Source organism: Prunus dulcis, chromosome 5 (genome assembly GCF_902201215.1).
Source record: "Prunus dulcis chromosome 5, ALMONDv2, whole genome shotgun sequence".
Lineage (NCBI taxonomy): Eukaryota > Viridiplantae > Streptophyta > Magnoliopsida > Rosales > Rosaceae > Prunus > Prunus dulcis.
Genome location: NC_047654.1, coordinates 11,297,978 through 11,315,463, shown reverse-complemented (window position 1 = coordinate 11,315,463; position 17,486 = coordinate 11,297,978). Strand labels below are relative to the sequence as shown.

At 38.0% G+C, this 17,486-nt stretch overlaps 3 protein-coding genes across 6 annotated transcripts; 2 read left to right on the top strand and 1 right to left on the bottom strand.

Annotated features, from left to right (window-relative positions):
* Positions 1-7,433: 7,433 nt before the first annotated feature.
* Positions 7,434-10,584, top strand: LOC117627832 (phosphatidylinositol 4-kinase gamma 2-like). Its single transcript, XM_034360091.1, has 2 exons — positions 7,434-9,547; positions 9,993-10,584. The coding sequence occupies exons 1-2, from the start codon at positions 8,174-8,176 to the stop codon at positions 10,368-10,370; spliced, it is 1,752 nt and encodes a 583-aa protein (XP_034215982.1). The 5' UTR covers positions 7,434-8,173; the 3' UTR covers positions 10,371-10,584.
* Positions 10,585-12,571: 1,987 nt separating this feature from the next.
* On the top strand, positions 12,572-13,568 carry LOC117628073. Its single transcript, XM_034360436.1, has one exon. The coding sequence runs from the start codon at positions 12,772-12,774 to the stop codon at positions 13,396-13,398; it is 627 nt and encodes a 208-aa protein (XP_034216327.1). The 5' UTR covers positions 12,572-12,771; the 3' UTR covers positions 13,399-13,568.
* A 970-nt stretch (positions 13,569-14,538) lies between these two features.
* On the bottom strand, positions 14,539-17,247 carry LOC117627175 (GDSL esterase/lipase At4g10955). Of its 4 annotated transcripts, XM_034359114.1 has the most exons (4): positions 16,988-17,247; positions 16,406-16,776; positions 16,209-16,322; positions 14,539-15,759 (listed from the first exon to the last, which is right to left on the bottom strand). In XM_034359114.1, the coding sequence occupies exons 3-4, from the start codon at positions 16,268-16,270 to the stop codon at positions 14,769-14,771; spliced, it is 1,053 nt and encodes a 350-aa protein (XP_034215005.1). In that variant the 5' UTR covers positions 16,271-16,322; positions 16,406-16,776; positions 16,988-17,247; the 3' UTR covers positions 14,539-14,768. The 4 variants fall into 4 exon arrangements, with proteins under 4 accessions (XP_034215005.1, XP_034215003.1, XP_034215007.1 ...); XM_034359112.1 differs by lacking the exon at positions 16,406-16,776; XM_034359116.1 differs by lacking the exon at positions 16,406-16,776 and having other exon boundaries at positions 16,209-16,317.
* Between the last annotated feature and the right edge of the window lie 239 nt (positions 17,248-17,486).

The following is a 17,486-nucleotide window of genomic DNA, read 5'->3' as shown; positions in this document are numbered from 1 at the left end:
CACTACACTAGCGGGTCTTTTGATAAACAAGGCCATTATTGAATATACTAGGGAGGGGCAAAAATTAAACTTCCATGGAGCCAAACAAAGGCCAACATATTTTTAATCTCATATGGGGTCTGAGACTGCAATATGAACTTTCTTGGGCCAAGGCCCTGCCTGCCAGCCAGTAGATGCAAAATATAAAGGAAAGTAGATTCTGAAAATCTTATCTGCCAACGTCTAAAGATTACAGTCAACAAGCATGACATTTGCCTTAGCCTCAAATCCACCCCACCATGACTCGAAGCTTATTCAATGTCAACCTCACAGGCTCTCCAGAACCTCAGAAAACTGGGACAAGCCATTCAGTTCAGAGTCAAAATGTTTTCACTGAAACTACAAAGTTTGATAAGAATAAACCAATTAAAATAGATAATGGAACTGGAATTCTCTCATAATTTCACGATTTAGAGGAAGAGGAACCAATGAATAGTAATGGAATGGATAGAGCCAGTAAATCTCTTCCAAGAAAGGCAGGCATGTGTGGTCATAATTATTTCTAAGCAAACAAAGCAAAACTCAACCAACCATATACCCTTTAGCTAGCATTTGGTAAGTTGTCCAGGTATGTTGTATGAACAAAACCATCCCCATTAAACTCTGTGGCATGCATTTTGTGTTGTTGCATTTGTATTTCTCAGCTCTTCACATACATACAAAAGAAGACACCCAGCTGACCATTTAAATCCCTTCTTCCTTGCTTTTGTCTTTGCACCAGAATAATAGTTATTGATTTCATGGTGGTTCTAAGCCTTCACCCTGAATTTTCTACCCCTAAACACATGTTATTATGTAGACCGGGCAGTACTGGTTATCCCATCCGATGTGGGATTGCAGAGCCATCAGGAGAGCCAGCTCCCGTGGGACAAGAGACCAAGTACAGTGAAAAAGGTATTGCAACTTAAGAAATCCCAGTCCAACATACTAAAAAAGGTATTTGCAACTTAAGAAAATTCATATAACAATGAAATTCAGAACATATTATTTAAAATATTATTTTGATCGTTGAATTTAAATTTCAATCATTGAATTTTTTTTTTTCTTTTTTTACCGTTAAAATAGCTTATATTTAATCTAAATCGTTGATTTAAGTTACTATTAGAATATATAATATATAAAACAAAGTTTAAATTGTTGTCGTTGGATTCCAACGGCAACATGACCATGTCGCAACACTCACGCTGACTGCGTTAGTAAGCCAACAGCCATTGCAGCGCAGATCGCCTTATTATTGGTGGAGGAGAGGGTAAAATGGGCAAAAAATAAATTTTGTGTATTTCAATTGTTACTGGGTGTAAAAATATCCATTGAAAAAAATAACTGTTTAGAATTACTTTCCGGTTTCTACAGGGTTTAGGATTGCTTTCCTGTAGCAATATTAATTAGGATCTCTTTTAAATTTTGTCTCTCTTCTTAGCCCTAAAAACCTAATCTCTCTTTCTCTTCTTCTAATCTCCTTGTTCTAATCTCCTTGCTACATCATCTGGTATATATCATGGAGCGTCGGAATAATGAATCCAAAGCTTCGGTGGCCTCGGACCAGGTTTTGATGAGGATGGCTTCACGGCGGGAAGATGAGGTCCATGACAAGTTATCGAAAATCCAGAAAGCTAATACTAGTGCTAGCCCCAGTGGTCCAAATCCCACGGTGGTTGCTGGCAGGCCCACGGGGGAGCATGCATCAATGACGGTAAATCCGGGGAAAGCTAGGTCTATGTTTTTAGTGGTGTCTTTTTGTGAGGGCCGATACAACGAGGCAATGTATGAAGTAAAGTTCAAACGCAGATGTACAGGAGAAGTTTTTGATAATGATATGGGCCGAGAAGCAGCTCCACTTCTTGAACCACTAGCCAAGTTCTCGAATATGTATTTCCTTCAGAGTGCGAGTATCTCCTCCAAAATATATCTACTTCAACAGGACACTCACGATGAAAGTTCTTGGCCCTCCCCCGCTAGATCATTGGGACGATATGTTTTTGACACGGAGACTAGGGCAGTAATTCCATCGATTCCTCCTACCATAGCAACTAAGCCAATGGCAAATGTTGTGTCTGCTAATAGGAAATTGTATTATCTTGCCTCTCCACACTGGTCCAGATATCCGGATGATCCATGCTTTGAGAGATATGTTCCCAATCTGGAGGTTTGGGAGTCAATGCCTCCTTTTCCATCTTATGATGATTTTTTCGGTATGAAAATAACTGGTTATGCCGTTTGTTATAGTATTATTTTGTTTTCATTGTGCAACGTGTACAACTGGAATTCCAAAGTCCTTGCTTTTCATTACAGTAGAAAGAGCAAAGAATGGAATCATGTTGAAGTTAACACTTCTACTTATGCTCCTTTTCATGGGAGGGCCATGGTTGTAGACACTGGGACCCATAAATTTTTTTGCTGATGTGCAATATTGACTAAGTATGAAAAATGGTTTTTCGGAATAATCATTTTCTCAAGATAATTTTTGGCGGCTTTTATTCCTTATACATCAAATAAGTTTTGATTTTATGGGATTTTAATATGAAGTATATATTGACTTAATGAGCCATCATTTTTAGCCTAAATCGTATTTTGCATTAAAACCAAATTTTCATATTTTGATTTGGTGGGAATTTGATTTTCTAGTATTTTTATTTGAATCCAAATGAGGGGTACTTCCTTATTTACATTGTAAATTTAAGTAAATGGAGTAATATAAAAATAAATAAAAGTAAAAGGACAAAGACATTTACTTAAATGTTGAAAATGGAAATAAGGTAATCTGTACACTAGTTGAGCAAAGGGGCAATCTGAAGCACCTACAATAATTTTTCTTGCGAGGGGAGGTGCAGCTACACCTCCTTGCACCTTAATAGGTCCGCCCCTGATTGTAGGTGAGACTGTCTATGCCTTAAATAGGCATTCGGAAGAGGAGATTATGGCATTCTCCTTTAGAATGGACAAAGGTGATGACAGTGGTGTTGCATATTCATTAAGAAAACTGTTTAAATTATGAGGCTTAAAAATTGCGAGTCCGCCGCTGCCATTTCATTTGTGTAGGACAGAGTATTCGGTTCATTTAGGGAACCATGACTTTTGTCATGTCAAGATTGGCACTTGCAAAGCACCTCGCCATGTTCAGTATCTTTGTATCACCACGTTTCAAATTGTTATTGGAAAAAGAGGAAGACATATGATCAAGACCTTGCATTCAACTGTTCGTTCTGTGGATCTCATGGGCAATGGGTGGTTCGAGCTTGAACTATGCTTCACACCGTAGATTTCCTTCACATTTCTTGTGTGTTTTGTTTTAATCAATAGCACTAATATTGTAAGTTGGGATTCTATTACATTTTGTATGTAACAAAGCCCTCATATAATGTTTTAAAAAAATAAAGAAGATTTCCCTTGATGCATATTAATAACTTCGTATGGAACTTGGAACTCAAAGCATCTACCAACATTCGTTTATAGTTAGGTGGTGATCGTTTTTTTTATCATTGTGGAATTGTATCTGGTATTTGGTCTTCTGCGTCATTATAAAACTGAATTTTTTTAACTGTTCTTATGACCATGGAAATCCCATCACTGAAATTATGTCTCGGAATAACGTAATGTATGATTTTGACCACAAAAAAGCAACATAATGTATATGATGATGAAGGGATGTCCTACTATTTTCTTTCTATTTTAAATATCCAGAGACACAAGGTAGCTGAGGTTGATGAACATCAGCAGATAAAACATGTTTTCTCAAAGCTCTACAGGTAATTCATTTCTTCCTTACGCTACATGTCGTGCTTTTGCATATTTCTGAAGGCGACTATTGGTCCCTATTGGTGTTTTTTGACAGTTCCCAGTTAAGTTTTCTACGAATGTGATCACTCTATATATATGTTACTGATGTGTACTTGCTACTGAAAGGAATGTCGTCTCAGTCGAAACCACTCAACCTACAGGTTCATCTGGGAGGGGGGGAAAGGAGAGCTGAACAACTTGTCACACAAGCTAAGAAAGATGAGAATGACAAAGGAAGTGTGAGGGCATTATCACAATGGAGAGGTGCTGCGGCCTTGGCACAAGGGAGTGATGGCCTTGTTGAGGCAGTTGAGAGTAGTACTGCACCTTCGATTGATGAAGTGATGCAGGCTGTCGAATCTTTACCTGGGGCTGGGGGACGTTTCGATAGTATTTTGTGGTGGTTTGCAAGAGGGCTATTTAAATATCAACCTAAGAAGAGAATGGCGTTTTCTAAAGTGCAAGGTTCTCACTTCCAAGGTTTGCTTGGCTTCTTCATGAAATGGCTGAGGAATAAGTTGGATGTATGTACTTAAATCATTTCCGATACTGGATGTATTTTGTATACCCCATGCCCATGTTCTGGAATGATTTATTCTATATCCTACTACTTATGTTATCATAAATAAATAAATAAATAAAATTAAAAACCAGAAAAATGCACTGAAAAGAGCACCACGATTGTTACAACACATAGCCTTTTTCTAAAATAAAAATCAGAAAAATAATTATGGAGGTCTAAAATCATTATTCCGTATATGTGAGTCCAGGTAAATCAAGACTTTTGCGATCATGTGCAAGTCACGTGATAATCTATTAATTGATCTGAATTTTTTTTTTTTTTTTTTTTCCTTCAATGGGAAATCAGAGGGTACTACCATATTAGAAAATTGAAACGTAAAGCATTGGGCAGAATGTTTCATAAATTACAGCCTATCTGGAGTGATCACGTGTCCGACTGCTAGCCAACCATGTTAACGGTCTGCCACCCACAACGGCCACTTGAGGAGGAGGTGGAGCGTCTGAGAAAGTCGGTTGTACACTTACATTCGCGCTAGTTTCTAATGAGTAGGACTATGGTGTGGACGTCCTCATAAGGCTTCCCATGAGCTCCCCCTTTTCCGCCATTTATATAAACAAATTGCAGTTTATTTTTGTTTTTAATTTTACAAATGCAATTTTCTGTATTTTTAATTTTTTTTTAATGCCGAAAAACTACAACTCATACTTGGTACAATAATTATTGGCATTTTGAGCTTGCTTTTGATATAAATTTATGTATGCTTATGATTGATGAGTATGGGATGTAGGGTTGTCTTGGCCATGAAGGGCTATGATATAAAGCATTATCGTCCTACCACCTTTAATTATTATTTTTTATTTTAATGTCTTGTTTATCAAAATAATGCAGCCACTACAATTTTGCATTTGTCAAAAAAGAAAAAAACAAAATTTAGGAAAAGAAACATCAAGCCTTTTCATTGCATGACAGACCATAATGATGTTCTATAATTCAGGGGCAAAATATTTGCACAACAAAGTATACAAATCGCTTTTACATCTTTTGATGAAAATTCAGAACGGTTGAAATTAAAATGAATCAAACTAAGCAAGTAAAATAGTATTATATGTTTTATATTAAGTGTGATGCAAACTTAACTATATAGGGCAACCGGATTTCGGTATAAAAAATGAGACATATTGTTCTAACTAACTGTTTTAACGTAGTTTGTTCAAAAATTAATTAATTAATTAATTATATATATATATATATAGTGTAAAATTATGTGAAAATTATGCTCAATCTTATCAAGTCAGTTACACCCCAAATAAGCAGATCTTAATGATGAACTCAGCTTAAAGCCACTCCAATACATTCATTGGAAAGTGAAGCCCATGTTCAATGTACTCTACCAAATCTTTTGAGGAAGAGCCCTCTTTAGTCTTTAGAGGCCAGATTAACTGAATATTCACTCTTTTTTATTGCATTCTAACTTATAAAATGGCTTCAAATTGTTTAAATATATGCAAATATGAGACAAAATAAAACATCAAGATACGATTGAAATTAGAAACGAAGAGAGTGCCGACTACTTTTGCAGACATGTAATGTAGATTGGGGACCCTTTTCGAGTGCAATGGAGATCAACTTGGTCCTTCAACCCAAATGCTTAATTAGCATTTAACAAGGACATAATTAAACAAATAATTAAAGGAGGGGGAAGGGGAGTGAACCTCAATGCATGTGCAAGTTGATAAGTTAACTTTAATTAATTGTTATTAAATCCTTAATCTTTGTACCAAAATTGCTAAGCTGTAGATGGAGACAAATTGGTCGGCATGCTTTATTCTTCAGCTTTATGTTGATGACAAATACACGTGTGTGTGCAGTGCAGTGGACATGTGGAGCAATTATTAAAAAAACCAACCACTTAATTTCAAATTATATTTTTTGTTGGGGTAAATAATTTCAAATTATATATTGGCACTAATGTACGTACGTGGCATCTTTATAAAACAAGAAAAAAAAAAAAAAACTTGTAATTTAAAATTTTCTGATATATATAATATTCTCTTGGAGCTATCAATGAAACAAAGCTTATATATATACAGTCCCGATTTCTTGGACCACAGGAGTCCAAGATATTGTGGTCACCCACTGTTGGATATTAATCTAATAGTTCAAAAAAGTTTCTTAAAAGGAGTGCAAGAGTGAGTGAACCGTTGAATTTACATATAAAGGTGAGTGACCACAAATCTCTTGGACCCTTGTAGTCCAAGAGATCAGGACTATATATATATATATATTAACTAGCCTCTCTGCACGCGTTTATGTGCTTGCGAGAGACTTTTTTAAAAAAATTTAAATTTATTTTAGAATTAAAAAAGATAATATGTAGCTGTGTTTCATAAAAATATGATCTATTATCTGATTTTTTTTACATTTTAAATTTTTTAATATGAAAAGGTGTTGATTTACAATATTATCCTCATTTAATTAATAATTTCAATTCTTAATGTTTGCATTAACCAATAGCAATTTCTGATATTTTGAATGTTTCACCATTTTTTGATATTTTTAAAAAAGTATCTCGCAGACGCGGAAGGGCATGCGGAGGCTCACATATATAGATGCAAGTGTTTTTGGAAGTATTTAACGTTAACATGGCAGTCCCGATCTCTTGGACCACAGGAGTCCAAGAGATTGTGGTCACCCACCGTTGGATATTAATCCAATGGTTCAAAATGATATATATAAATGCAATATGACATAAATGATTATTACCCGATTCAAGTCATAAATGAGTAAACCGTTGAATTTACATCCAACGGTGAGTGACCATAAATCTCTTGGATTACAGGGGTCCAAGAGTTCAGGACTGGTTAACATGGTTCATGTACTTATCTAACTAAAGCCCTTTTGGCTTAATTTTTATTATTTTTTAATTTTTCATAAGTGATTTTATTAATCCAGAAAACAAAAGAGAAGAAAAGAAAACTGTAACAATATTTGGATATTACAATTTACACCTGTATTTTAAAAACGAAACACCTCCCGTTATAGCCGTTGGGTCAAACCATTTATATAAAGCCAACGGCTATAATACCGTCCCCTCCTCTCTCTCTTCGCTTTTCTTCAGTCTTTCACTCTCTCTCTCTTATCGACGACATAATTTTCGGACCAGAAAAACTCGGGGGAGAATATCGCGGGAGCTTTAGAAGACCCCGAATTTTTACATCCCATTCTCGGAAAATGAAAAAACTCGGCTCAATTACTCGGCAATTAATCGCCACACTTGTTGGTCATGCAATTTAAGCCCATTTCCTTTGCCCATTTCATTTGATTCTTTCCCGTAAGGTAAGAATCCACTCTCTCCTCCAAATTGCAATTCTCTGCCCTAATTCTTTCTATGAGAGTTTTTCCATTACCCTCAAGACCCCAACTTTTCAATTTACAAAATTAGACTGGTTTTTTTATTGTTGAAATCTTTGTGGGAGCTTCAAGAAGAAGTTGGATTTTGTTTTTACATTTTTCTTTGATTTAGGCATCTGGCTTCGTGCAAGGGGTTTCTCTTGAATCCCGGGGATTTGGAATTCTATTTAAATTTCATTTCTTTCTGGGGATTTTCGATTTTTTCCCTTTTGTTTGGCTCTGTCAATCTGCTGTACAGATTTTGGTTATTGGGTCTTGTTTTTTGTTTTTTTTTTTGTTTTTAGCATCTGGGTATTTGATCAATGTGATCTAGGGGCCTTGATTGTGTAGGGCCAATTTGAATATCAGTAGGCAACAGAAACAAAGAGGTCCTGGTTTTTTCATTTTGGGGGGTTTGAAAGAAAAAGTTGAAGTCTTTGAAAAATGTCTGTTGCTGATGTTGCTCTGAGTCCGATTCGGAAAGAGTCGGTAAATTCTGCTGCTGGGTTTTTTGAAAGCCACCTGGGGCATTTTTCTAGCGAATCAATCATGTTATATCTCCGGGTTTCCGGCTCCGTAATTCCTCTGCGTGTTTTAGAGTCGGATTCGATTGCTTCAGTGAAGCTTAGGATCCAAACATGCAATGGATTCGTGGTAAAGAAGCAAAAGCTTGTTTTCGAAGGCAGGGAATTGGCCCGGAACGATACTCTCATTAAGGACTATGGTATCACTGGTGAGAATGTTTTGCATTTGGTTCTTAGACTTTCTGATCTTTTGCATATCACTGTTAAGACCATTTGTGGGAAGGAATTTGATTTCCATGTTGATCGACATCGAAAGGTCGGGTACCTGAAGCAACGGATTTTGAAAAAGGGGAAAGGTTATGATCCTGAGGATCAAGAACTTTTCTGCAACGGTGAAAAGCTTGATGACCAGAGGCTTATTGATGATATTTGTAAGAACAATGATGATGTTATTCACCTGGTGGTTCAGAAATCTGCAAAGGTTAGAGCTAAACATTTTGACAAAGATTTGGAGCTTTCAGTTGTGGCACCAGTTTCTGATGAAAGAAGAGAAGGAGTCAATGGAGTAGCCAACCACCGACCCGAGGGGGTTCCAGTTGTAACCTGGGAGTCAGCTTTTCGAAATCCAGATTTCTTGTTGGAACCAATTATTGTCAATCCCAAGGTTAAAGTTCCCTCTTATGTATGGGACATGTTTAACTCTACATTTAATGGTTTGCAGAAGGGCAATCAACCTATAAGATCCTCTGAGGGGACTGGAGGAACTTATTTCATGCAAGATCCTTCCCAAGAGTTTATTTCTGTTTTCAAGCCTATTGATGAGGAGCCTAATGCAGTGAACAATCCCCATGGCTTGGCCGTATCTCCGGATGGTGAAGGTTTGAAAAGGGGAACAAGGGTGGGAGAAGGAGCCCTGAGGGAAGTTGCAGCATACGTATTGGATCATCCCAAGGGCGGGCCTCGCAACTTATCAAGAGAGGCTATTGGCTTTGCTGGCGTGCCTCCCACAGTTTTGGTTAGGTGCTTGCACAAAGGCTTTAATTATTCGAAAGGGTATGAAGGCTCATTAAAGAATGTTAAGATTGGGTCATTGCAGATGTTCATGAAGAATGATGGAAGTTGTGAGGACATGGGTCCTAGTCGTTTCCCCGTGGAGGAGGTGCACAAGATTAGTGTGTTTGATCTAAGAATGGCAAATGCCGACAGGCATGCCGGGAATATTTTGTTTAGAAAAGGGGAAGATGGTCAGACTGTGCTCATTCCAATTGATCATGGATACTGCCTTCCTGAGAATGTAAGTAAATGTGTTTTTGCTTTCATGCTTTGCTCTTAGTAATATCTTAAATGCTTGCACCATCGTTCTTGCCATTGCCTTCTTTTCATAATTTTCTGTGAATTATGAAGCTATGGTTGTAGATTCTAACATCCAGTCACAGATGTTCATTTAATCTCCATGTGGGTGCAATAGGGTTCATGTTGGATCTAGGTTGAAAATGACTGCTTAATGGGTTAATAAATTTCCAACTTAAACTAGGGTAGTCTTTTATTCTTTTATCTTATCTTACATCTAAATAGTTGGAGCAGTGTGTTTATAAATTTTGTTGGTTGGTGCTCTTTCTTTACCTGCCAGAATGATTTCCGTACACCTGTATTTTTCTCACCATATTTTCGATCATATAGGTTTGATTTGGGTTTTTTATTCTTTAACTGATAATAACCTTTCTTTCCTCTGTCTGCAGTTTGAAGATTGCACATTTGATTGGCTTTATTGGCCACAAGCTTGCCAGCCTTATTCTCTTGACACCGTTGAGTACATAAATTCTTTAGATGCTGAACAAGATATTGCACTTCTGAAGTTTTATGGGTGGGATATTCCTATTGAGAGCGCCCGCACGCTCCGTATCTCCACTATGCTTCTGAAGAAAGGGGTAGAGAGAGGTCTCACCCCCTTTGCTATTGGGAGCCTCATGTGTAGGGAAAATATAAACAAAGAATCAGTGATTGAGGAGATTGTGCGTGAAGCTCAGGATTCCTTGCTCCCTGGAATGAGTGAAGCTGCATTTCTTGAAGCCATCTCCGAGTTCATGGATTCTCAGCTCGAAAAGCTTGCTAAATAAATTTGCATCTATTTTATAGGTACATATATGTATGTATTGATTGAATGACCAGTCCATTTTTGGATGGACTGCAGGTTGTATGAAATGTGGATGTCTTATGAAGTTTCATATAAGCCTGAAGTTTCCCTTCATTTCTGTCAACTGATGGAGAATATACCAAGACTTCTGTCAACTGTTATTTAAAATGGTCATGAATAAGATCTCTTCCTATTTATGTATGGTATTACATCACTTTATTAGGATTTTAAAATATGGTGTGCATATATGTAGATATATCACCAATCTGGGAGTTGAAGCCTTTCACAACTGCTACAAGGCATCATCCCTGGTGACTTAAGTTTTAGAGGTTGGGAATCATGATATAACCCAACTGTGGTAGCTAATTTTGTCTTTAAAATTCGTAACTCTTGTGTTTTAAATATAAAATAACCAAGATTGGAAGCACCTATATATATGGAGATATATCCTGCATTGAGTTTATTTCTGCATTCACCTGGTGTGCTTAGAGTCTGCTTTTACAACAATCACAATCGGAAAGATGCTGATAATTGCTAATCTGCTCTTAGATTGTTTAATGTAGGTGTTTAATTTTAAACACCCAACAATAGGGAATCACAAAATTTCAACAAGCACCAGCTACTTCTGAACCTAGAGACCACTAGCTTGCAGTGGCATCTTCTTATCTATGATTGATTACCATCCCCCACAGGCTCAAACTGAAAACTCAGCATTGCTGGTTTGAAAATCTCTCTTTCATTCAATAATAAACTGGAGAAATTATGGTTTGCTGGTTCTCTGCCAAAAGCCCATGTGAGTTCCCCTCTGTTTGAAAATTGAAACCAGCTCTGCTGTTGGCACTATCTATATGAGCCCAAAAAAAGTGAGGGAAAAGCACTTTTTCAATAAAGTGATTTCCATGCTTCATCTTTTTTCTTTTAACCCCAGAAATAAAATTACCATGAACAATCTCTAGCACAACCAGTTCTAATAACAGATGCAAAGTTACACCTTCAAATTATGCAATCAGTTTCAGGAATATTATGTCAAAACAGCAGCTGCAGCATCAGATTTGTTCTGATTTCAACATGCCCAATAAGACAAACTTTGAACTAAACTCCTCAGCAAACTCAATCTTTACTGAAAGATCCCAACAGAAGTTTTAGCAAAATATGCTGACAGAAAGATTACCATTGGCAAAGGGAACATTAATTTTAAGCACCTTTTTGTCTAATAATAATCCTTCTCAAGTTTGAGTGGCCCCCATTTAAGAACATTATAAACTTATCTAAATTAAGATTCTAATCACCGTTTTGTCCTAAACTTTTAGCCGCTCTTACCATAATTAAAACACATGCACTTGTTATTCCCACTCAACATTAGAACAAGCATCAGTCATCAAATTACACTGTTATTCTTCTGCATGATTAAGATGTCTCATCTCATTTTCCATTTTGCTAAATAAAAAATGCAAATTTACCCTATCGACATGCTTGTGCAAACTTGTCAGACCCACTTTCCTAATTGTCCTTCTTGGGCCCACCCCACCTTTAATTCTTCAAACCTTCAACGGCTTGGATTGCATACTTGCATCCACCTGTGGACCAAAGTCCATGCCCCAGCAAGACAGACATACAGACAGCAAAAGCCCCACTCTTCATCACCCAAGAATAGAGCACATTTTCAAACTAAACCAAACAGAAAAACCTGTGTCCAGTGCTTGCTTTTTCCTCACTAGTTCAATTGACTTTTAATCCTCATTTTGTATCATAAATTTAATGGTGTGCAAGGAAACAAAAGATTAGGTTGATGACATTTATCAAGTTTGTGTGGGGTTACGTTCATAAATTCATAATTATTCATTGATTTTTAGCATATAGTGTTTCAATTTGATATAATTATAGTTTTTGGTCAAATCTAATTGTAGTTATCTTTGTTAACATAACGCGAGGATACATATTCGTTGTAGGTTAATTATATCATTATAAGAAGAGATTTACAACTGAAGTGATTAGAATAATTATTTATATAGATTTTATCAAATTTAAAAATTGTGAACCATCGATTATGTTAATTCTCGCTTGTGATTTAAAATTTGTCCAATAATTTAAGTAAGTCAGAGAAAAATTACTCTCCAAATTCAAACCGAAAATCAGAGAAATGAAAAAGTTTATTTTTCACACTTCTGTCTCAAACTCACCAGGACCCCTTACCACTTACCATTCAATATATACACTCAAAACCCGCATACAAACACAACCCCTATATCCTCTCTCTCTATAATACTCATTCTGTCTCTCTCTCCTCTGTCTCCTCTCTCTCAATCTCAGTCACACAGATCCACACTGCTTCACCGCTTCTCTTAATTTCAATCTTTCTCTGTTAAACTCAAAATTAATTAGCCATGAGCAAGCCTCGGACTCAGAGGCCCAAACCTCCACCTTCTGGTCGCACAAACCTCGCCTCCTGCATCGTCGCCACAATTTTCCTAATTTTCGTCGTCATCGTCATCCTCATAGTCTACTTCACCGTCTTCAAGCCCAAAGACCCCAAAATCTCCGTCAGTGCCGTCCAGCTCCCCTCTTTCTCCATCCAAAACTCCACCGTCAACTTCACCTTTGCCCAATACGTCGGCGTTCGGAACCCGAACAGGGCAGCTTTCAGCCACTTCGACAGTAGCCTTCAGCTTCTTTACTCCGGAAACCAAGTCGGGTTCATGTTCATACCCGCCGGCAAGATCGAAGCGGGACAGACCCAGTTCATGGCCGCCACTTTTGCAGTTCAGTCGTTCCCGGTTAACGATCCTAATCGGGCTGTCGGGTTGGTCCAGAACCCGTTGGGGCCCACGTTCGGGGACGGGTACAGTGGGTTGAGTGGCGCCGGCGGACCCACGATGGAGATTGAGTCGAGGTTGCAGATGGCGGGTCGGATTCGGGTCATGCACTTCTTCACTCACCATGTGGAAGCTAAATCTGGGTGTAGAGTTGTGATTTCTGTGAATGATGGGTCTGTGTTGGGTTTTAATTGTTAGCTGTTAGTTTTGGCTTTTCTTTCTTCTGATGAGTGAAAAAGAGTGTAGCTTTTTTAGTTTTTGCCAAAATTGGTAACTTGGGTGCCCAATTTGTTAACCCATTTTGATCAATGGAAGTGTAAAAAAAGAATTGATTTTTAACAATTAATCTCTCGTCAGCTGTCATTATGCATCTGGGTTTTTGTTTTTGGTAGGAGTTTTGGGTTTCTTTTTGTGGTGTTAGCTGGTCATAAATTCATAAGGCTGAAAGCTTGATTGGCTAGCAAGCAGAAAGCTGAAGGTTGATTTGATGAGTTGGAGTAGGTAGAGATAATTGGGGTTGGCAGTGGTGAACACTGTGGAGAGGCTGTAGGAGCCTTGAAGAAAAGGGAGGGAAGGTGGGAGCAGTGGAAGGGAGGAGCTTTTTGCTTTTGCTTTCTTTTTTTTTCTTTCTTGGGTTTGCTTAATGTTGAGAGAGAGAGATTAATTAGAGTTTAAGTAAAGGTAGATCCTAAATTCCTAGTCTTGCAGTTGGACTAAATAGAACAGAGTTGGCCAATTATTTGGGGCATTTAAGGCTGAAATTGGGGGTTATGGGCCCCAACTCCCAGGTCCCAATCATCAAGTAAAGGATCTTAACTGTGCCTGTGGAGCCTCTAGCTTAATATAATCATAGGGATGAGTGACATGAAAGAGTTTGATTGTGAAGAACCACTACTGTTTAATTCACCTTTTCTAGTTTGAAAGTGTGGAAACATCGAAGTAACCCAACCAGTAATTGGTGGTAATTCAGTAAACATGGTGAATGGGATATTGGCAATGGTAAAAAAGTGTGCTTTTGCCAAAGAGAAAAACAACAGGAAATGGCAGAGTGGGAGCCATGGTCATTCATTGGGATTCTTTTCTTTTTTTTTTGGGTCAAGATGGTCATTGGGATTCGAGCATGCGTTTTTTTGACTTTCTTCATGTTCACACTTTGTTGCGGCCTGCGGGAGCAATTTGGGACCATTCCCAGTAAAAATATGAAAAGCAGTACATAATTATTTTTTTGCCACCACAATACCATTTCTATTAATTTTAATTTTTACCTATCGATCCGTCATTCGAATGAGAAGTGATGGCCCTTACTTCAAGCATTAAGCCACCCACGAAAGAAATCAGTAACTTCAAATGAAATTTCCTTTCTGTAACTCATAATTTACAACTCATATGCCATTGCATTCACACAACCAAGCAGCTCCCTACTTGCTCTTCTTCCTTAACTAGTAAACTTCTTCACTTCTTTAGTTTATTCTTTCCAAAATCATGACTGATGAAAACAAGATTGGAGGCTGTTTGACTACTTAAAACCACGAGTACATGGAAAATAATCAGAACAATCACACCGTAAACTATCTGTATTTGTGAACCTCAGACTGGAGTTGCAGATCGTCTCTCCACCATTGGTGAATTCCATGGGCTTCTTTGAGATCCCGTGACGGGGTCAAATTAACTGTCAGGTTTGCAGAAGGAATGAGGTGCAATGGAGGCTCCGGCGCTGGCTGCTTTCCCATTGCATGCATTAGTAGACCCCCAAGAGAATTCTGGGTTGCTAACCTCTCAATGGCTCCTGCTCCAATGTCCTGCATCTTCTTCCTATGTTCAAAATACCCGATATATTCGGAGCAGATGTCATCAGCTGGATTGACAAATAGACCAGGGAACCATGCAGACAGAGTAGTGAAAGGGTTTTCTTCTGAATGACTTCTCTGTTGTGGTTGTTGTTTAGCCTTCATAGCAAGAGTGAGGCCTGCTGTAATCACACTGCCTGCAATCCGAATCCCGTGTTTCACTCTCTTGTCCTTAATCCTCTCTATCGGGGCAGACACAAATGGTGGATTGAAGAGAAAAGATTTGAGGAAAATGCCATTGCTAGCCATAGTTTTTCCAGCAAGCATTGCCATGGCTGACCCTAAGGAATGGCCAGCTAACCAAACATTTGAATCACCTACTGCAGCAACCATATTCCGGACAGCTTGCATAGCAATCTCAAAGCGAGATGTCCGGTGAAGTCCATTTCGGACCACCTCAACATCCAACTCAAGATCTCGTGAGACTGAGTCATTCTTCGTCAAGGTGCCTCGGAAGGCAATTACAAAACGAGGTATTCCCTCTAATGGGGAGTTACAAAGAGAAGGAGGAGGTTTGAATTCATAAATGGCACCAAAGACTGAGAAACCAACATCATCCACAAGCTTGCGGAGCAACTTAAAATGGAAGAACTCCCACCAAGGAGGAGCAAGGGCTTGGGGCCCTTCACGTTCCTCTTGGCGGTCCCGCTCAACAACATAGACACCCTGAACCAAACATGCAGCAACAGACCTTTGATGTTGAGTATTCTGCCTGCATACAGTGGCACACATTTTAAATCCCATATCATCTTGCAAATTCAAAGAAAAGTAATTGATTCATATCGACAATGTTTTGCCTGAGAAGAATGATTCAAGCACTAAATTCCTTCAAATTGTGTCGATAAAAACCTTGGGTCAAATTAGAAGAACAGAACCCCTTGAGTGATAATTGCAATTGTGAGTATTATCGATGCATACATAATCTAACAAGCATATAACTCCACATAACAACAAAACAGCACAATACCATCCATCTTCATATGGCTTTTTTTTCAGTTCAAGATACAAAATCAGCCGATTAGCATTACTGTCAATCACAAGAACTTCCTCCATACCATTTTGGTAAAGAAAAACACACTTGATTCCAAACCTAAAAATACTATTCATTCATCTTTTGAAAGAAACTGTGTGGGGGTGGAGAGGCAGAGTTTGAGGTCTCACCAATCAATGGAAGTTAGGTGTAATGGCCCTGAAAGGTCGAAACATTCCCTCTCGGAGGCCATTTACACCACGTGTTACTCTTTCTATTTCCTCTTGATATCCTCAGAAGCTGTTCTGCATTGCATAAGTCCAGAAAGTGCTCAGTACTCATTAAATATATCATGTACTTAATATAAAAAAATGGAAGGCATACATACATTTCTGAGAAATACAGAGGACCAAAGAATATGAACCAAATTCATGGTTTGCCTTATTTTTCTTCTCTTTTTTTTACTTGGTTATAAATTTCCCTTAATTTTCACTAAGCTAGGATATCCAAGAATTGCTTTACCAAGCCACCCCCAACAAGATGTATTATGAAGTGAAAAACAGTTTCCAAGCCCATATTTTCATCTGAATCAATTCAGATCTGACAAGAAGCCAACCCCACCAGATAGATCCATTAACTTTCACCATTTTGAGATCAAAACTAATCAGAAACAATGAAAAACTATCAACCGAAAGAAAATCAGGCCCAACCCATCCTAAGATTCAAACATATCTGCAACAAGAACAGACACACCAGAAACTGCCAAACCAAAAACAAAGAAGAAGCATCAGCAGAGAGACAACCACACAATTAAAATAAGCTAAAATGAACCCACCATCTCCCACATTTCTGACAGGTAAACAGCACAGAAAGGAATGCCAGAGATTCAAAACAGTTGAATTACCAAATACAAATCGATTTGTGAAAACAAATTATTGAAATTAAGAAACTTTTTATATAAAAAATGTACCTAAAAGAAATAAAAGGTGGTGATGACAGAGCCTGCTTGTGTGATTGTTTGTTTCAAAAGGGAGGTTATTTTATATATATCCGACGAGGGAGGGGAGGGCTGAGCGGTTGGTGTGTTTTAGCGTTAACCTGTCTACGTCTTCCTCCTTTTAGAGATCCAAGCTTGGGTTTTGATACTTTTGAGGCTCAAGCTGTTAAACGACCCGCTAGGAGGAGACCCCTTTCTCTGTTTTTGTCTGGGTTATGCTCTCCTCGTACGTTTAAATTCTCTCTCTATATTTTCACCCATAAAAAGGAAAGACTAGCAAAACTAGGAACTTTTTCATTTTTGTCAAGAAAAAAAAATCTTTGCACCCAAAAACTTGTCATGGCATGGGTGAGCAAAATGGTGTAGAAATGTATTATCGTGTTATGTTACTGTTTTAATCAACGGAAAAGAGAGAGACAGCGACAGCCCTTTAACCTCCCATCCCATGTGTAATTATTAAAACGAAATATTG

What these genes read in the sequence shown, in the direction of transcription:
- LOC117628073 (XM_034360436.1), top strand. Translation starts at nt 12,772, where the DNA reads ATGAGCAAGCCTCGGACTCAGAGGCCCAAACCTCCACCTTCTGGTCGC.
- LOC117627832 (XM_034360091.1), top strand. Translation starts at nt 8,174, where the DNA reads ATGTCTGTTGCTGATGTTGCTCTGAGTCCGATTCGGAAAGAGTCGGTA. An exon ending in GATACTGCCTTCCTGAGAAT is followed by an intron (nt 9,548 to 9,992) that starts GTAAGTAAATGT and finishes CTCTGTCTGCAG; the next exon opens with TTTGAAGATTGCACATTTGA.
- LOC117627175 (XM_034359114.1), bottom strand. Translation starts at nt 16,270, where the DNA reads ATGGCCTCCGAGAGGGAATGTTTCGACCTTTCAGGGCCATTACACCTA. An exon ending in CACCTAACTTCCATTGATTG is followed by an intron (nt 15,760 to 16,208) that starts GTGAGACCTCAA and finishes CACTGTATGCAG; the next exon opens with GCAGAATACTCAACATCAAA.